This window comes from Spinacia oleracea, chromosome 5 (genome assembly GCF_020520425.1).
Source record: "Spinacia oleracea cultivar Varoflay chromosome 5, BTI_SOV_V1, whole genome shotgun sequence".
Taxonomy (NCBI): Eukaryota; Viridiplantae; Streptophyta; class Magnoliopsida; order Caryophyllales; family Amaranthaceae; genus Spinacia; species Spinacia oleracea.
The window spans coordinates 62,403,251-62,406,726 of record NC_079491.1 but is presented as its reverse complement, the minus strand read 5'-3'; the positions used below and the strand labels follow the sequence as shown (position 1 = coordinate 62,406,726).

Here is a 3,476-nt window from a genome sequence, read left to right as displayed (position 1 = left end):
CAGAAGTAATACTAACATACTATAATTGTAGTTGTAGCATTAGCTTCAGCCCATTACCAGAACTGAGCATACGTTATATCCCAATGATTACTAGTTTACTACACTACATAATTATGAAATACAATCTCCAGAAAGTTACCTCTCCCGTAAAATATACAGGACGCCCTTCTTTTGCTGCTTTGATTGCGTCAAACTTGCTTCCGTTGGCCTCCCTTATTCTTTGAGCAGCCCACTAAGATGGAACACCCTGCAGAATCGAAAACATTAATCATGATTATCATGAAATCTTTGCTAGACATGCAGAAGCAAGCATTTATGCTCCAATGTATGCATGCGGGCGGCTTGTTTTTATTATTTTAAAAAAAATCTATACTGATAGAGACTAAACTTACTTGGCAGTAAATCACCTCATGAAGTATCGCATATAGTGGGTTCGTTTTGAAACCCCCCCAATTATCAAACTGCCATCCATGAAAGTTTCAAGCAAATAATTGTCATACCAAGTAAATAATAGAGTCAGTGTACTTGAATTACAACCTTACAGGTATTGGTTTTACTTACTGCATTCAGAAAGTAATAACTGAGTTGCTTTTGTGCACCTGGAGTTATAACAGGATCCCGGGCTCTCTTAAGCCTGTGAAAAATAGAGGAATTAAGGGAACGAACAAAGAAAAGAAGAAATTGGGAAGACTAAAGAATTACGGTATATAATTAGGGTCATTAATTTTTATGACTAAATAGTGACAAGGAGCTCAACAATTAGTATGCAAACTACACAGGCAGAGATCTCAAAATAGAATAAAAAGATGACATGAATCCTAAATACCTAGGATCAAAAGAATAGAAAACACACACGAACATTCTTTTGTTTACTATATAAATACACTTCTTTCCACTAGACTGTGAAAAGTTGGATCAAGAATGGAAAGGTTATGGGGAACAAATACTAGTTAAAACTTAGTTAAGATAAACAATACATGGAACATTGCAAAATATACAGCGTCTGTACTCGCAAACTATGCATGAAATCATGCAAAACAATCAAGAGACAAGTACCTAAGTCAATTTACACCTGACCCAAGATAGTCCAAGGCCCAGCTTCTGGAACAATGCTCTCTCTAATGAATTCAGCATTGTTCACAATGTTGTCTGCACGGAAATTTTTCAAATATTCAGCCAGAACTTCTGCAGATTTCATTTGCCGCGTAGAAGATGTGTTCAGGGGAGTTGACAAGCCTGTTCCACGCTGTATAAAAACTGCATCAGGTAACTCCAATAGGAAGCCAAGAACCATAACCTAATCCTAATAACAGTATTTGCAAATGAAGCTTCCTAAAAGTGAGCATACTTCAAGAAAAAAGCAGCATTGCAATTTTGCAATTAACACCCTTAAAATCTCAACTAACACAATTTCTATTTAATTAACCAACAGTCAAAAAAAATAAACCTAGTTGTATCATAATAGATGATCATAACACAAAATAGTTTCCATTTCAGAAACTAATGGGTCTAAATGAAGAAAAATGTTCACGAAGCAAAACTAATAGGTATAACTGTGATAAAATGGTGAAGAAAAATGTTCATGTGAAGTAACTCTTAAACATGTCAAGTTTAACATTTGATGGGGTTTATCCGCTAATCAGAATGATCCATGTATCACATTCCATCATAATTTGCCAAAATGAAAGCTTAGTGTGATTATACATAATGATAATATAAACAAGTGAACAAGTCAGAATAATAGCCAGAAATAACTATCTTACTTGAAGTGTTTGATGCACCAACTTCATCAACTGACAAGCAGCAAGGGACACTATACACCTCTCTGACGAAAAAAGCAAATTGACAGCACAATCATTGTATGTGTTATTTATGAACTTAGGTCCTTTGCTGCTAAACTCCTGAGAGCTAATTGTTAGTACGTAATTCCAGCAGATGAGCACAAAGATATAAGACAGGTTGAATGAGACTTACTTCTGGAACAGTAAAGTCACATCGTAGAATCAACTGTCTAGCATTTGCCAGCATTTCTCTCTTTTTCCTCACAGCAAAGTGCACCTCCACGTTATCAGCAAAGTTGTTTAATCTTTCATCATTCTTATCAGATTCAGAAATGAACATAACCTCCTTTAAAACAGTCTCAAATTCAGAAGAAAAGTTCATGATCTTCTGAAAATCAACTAACTTTGAAGCATCATCATCTGGATTCATAGAAACTGTATTATTTTCTGAGGCACTTCTTTTGATCCATTGCAGATAATTGAAACAAGTCAAGTGTTTTTGAAAGAAGCAATTGAAGCAGATAAAATGCGCAACATGACTTTCAAAAGGAAGAATACACATTCAGAAACAGATTGGTCTAGCACTAATGAAAACAGGTTGATTCTAAAAGGTTTATCTGATGATAATGCAGATGTACTTATAGTTGATGGGGCATGGAAAAACTTAAAGACGAAAGGGAGTATGATTGCTGCAGTAGGATGGGGTATAGAAGTAAATGGAAGAATTGTGTGTGCAGATGGTCAGAGAGTACAAGCAGTAAATGCTGGACAATCTAAAATGAAGGCAATTTTGGCTGGTATGCAGAAAGCTGTATCTCTTCAAGTTCGATGTTTAACAATTCTCACTGATTGGTACAACAGTATTAAAGCATTAAGGGAGTTTCCTGAATGTAGATTAGAACTGGTTTCAATTTGCAGTGAGATTAGAATGATAGCTGATAGTTTTGAACACTGCTCCATTGTCAAATGTAGTAGAAATAGAGTTAAGTTTGCCCATGATCTGGCTCAAAAAGCTAGAAAATATGGGTGATTCTTCCTTTGTGTGTTTGTATCTTCTGCCAAAAAAAAAACAGAGCAGCCTTCTCCTGGCAAAGACCAGTTAATAGACAACACCTGAATCAGTTTAAAGCCAATAAAACCTAGGGTCATATTAGCTCTCCTCAGAGCTAGTCTCATATATCAGGCCATTATCCAGCTGATATAAACCAGTTTAAATCTAATAAAACCCTGTAAACAGTAGTCAAAGTGTACTGGCGTTATATACAACACCCATGAATAACCTAGGAGCATAAAGGAAAAGGGGGCATGCTGTCACAAATCACAAATAATAAAGCTCTAAATTATTCTGGGACTTGTCCGCAGTAAACCTTAGCCTACATTAGAACTAATGAGAGGAGGCAGGTGAAGCTTTTGGATGCTATTAAAGGGGAAATCCATAGTTTGGGAGTCATCTAAGTAGGACATGGAAAGTAATAAGTTAGAGACAGAAGTACAACACAGCACCATGCAACCAATTGGTAATTGTATCTTGCCAAAGACCACCCAAGAAAGACGTTCCTAGCTGAAACATAGTAGATAAATAATACGAAAAGAAGTGTAAAAGTTATCTAAATCTATACCAGCAATAACTTGTGCATAACAGCAGATGCTACAACTTAGAACAACAACAACATCAACAACAGATTGTGCATAGCA

The 3,476-nt window shown here is 35.9% G+C and overlaps 1 protein-coding gene across 1 annotated transcript; it reads right to left on the bottom strand.

Moving 5' to 3' along the window:
* Positions 1-232: 232 nt before the first annotated feature.
* Positions 233-2,211, bottom strand: LOC130461551 (uncharacterized). Its single transcript, XM_056829697.1, has 6 exons — positions 1,975-2,211; positions 1,764-1,901; positions 1,071-1,246; positions 562-634; positions 393-461; positions 233-247 (listed from the first exon to the last, which is right to left on the bottom strand). Exons 1-6 carry the CDS (start codon positions 2,209-2,211, stop codon positions 233-235), a joined length of 708 nt encoding a protein of 235 aa, XP_056685675.1.
* Positions 2,212-3,476: the final 1,265 nt, after the last annotated feature.

What these genes read in the sequence shown, in the direction of transcription:
- LOC130461551 (XM_056829697.1), bottom strand. Translation starts at nt 2,211, where the DNA reads ATGAATCCAGATGATGATGCTTCAAAGTTAGTTGATTTTCAGAAGATC. An exon ending in TGGTGCATCAAACACTTCAA is followed by an intron (nt 1,247 to 1,763) that starts GTAAGATAGTTA and finishes GTTTTTATACAG; the next exon opens with CGTGGAACAGGCTTGTCAAC. An exon ending in TGGACTATCTTGGGTCAGGT is followed by an intron (nt 635 to 1,070) that starts GTAAATTGACTT and finishes TATTTTTCACAG; the next exon opens with GCTTAAGAGAGCCCGGGATC.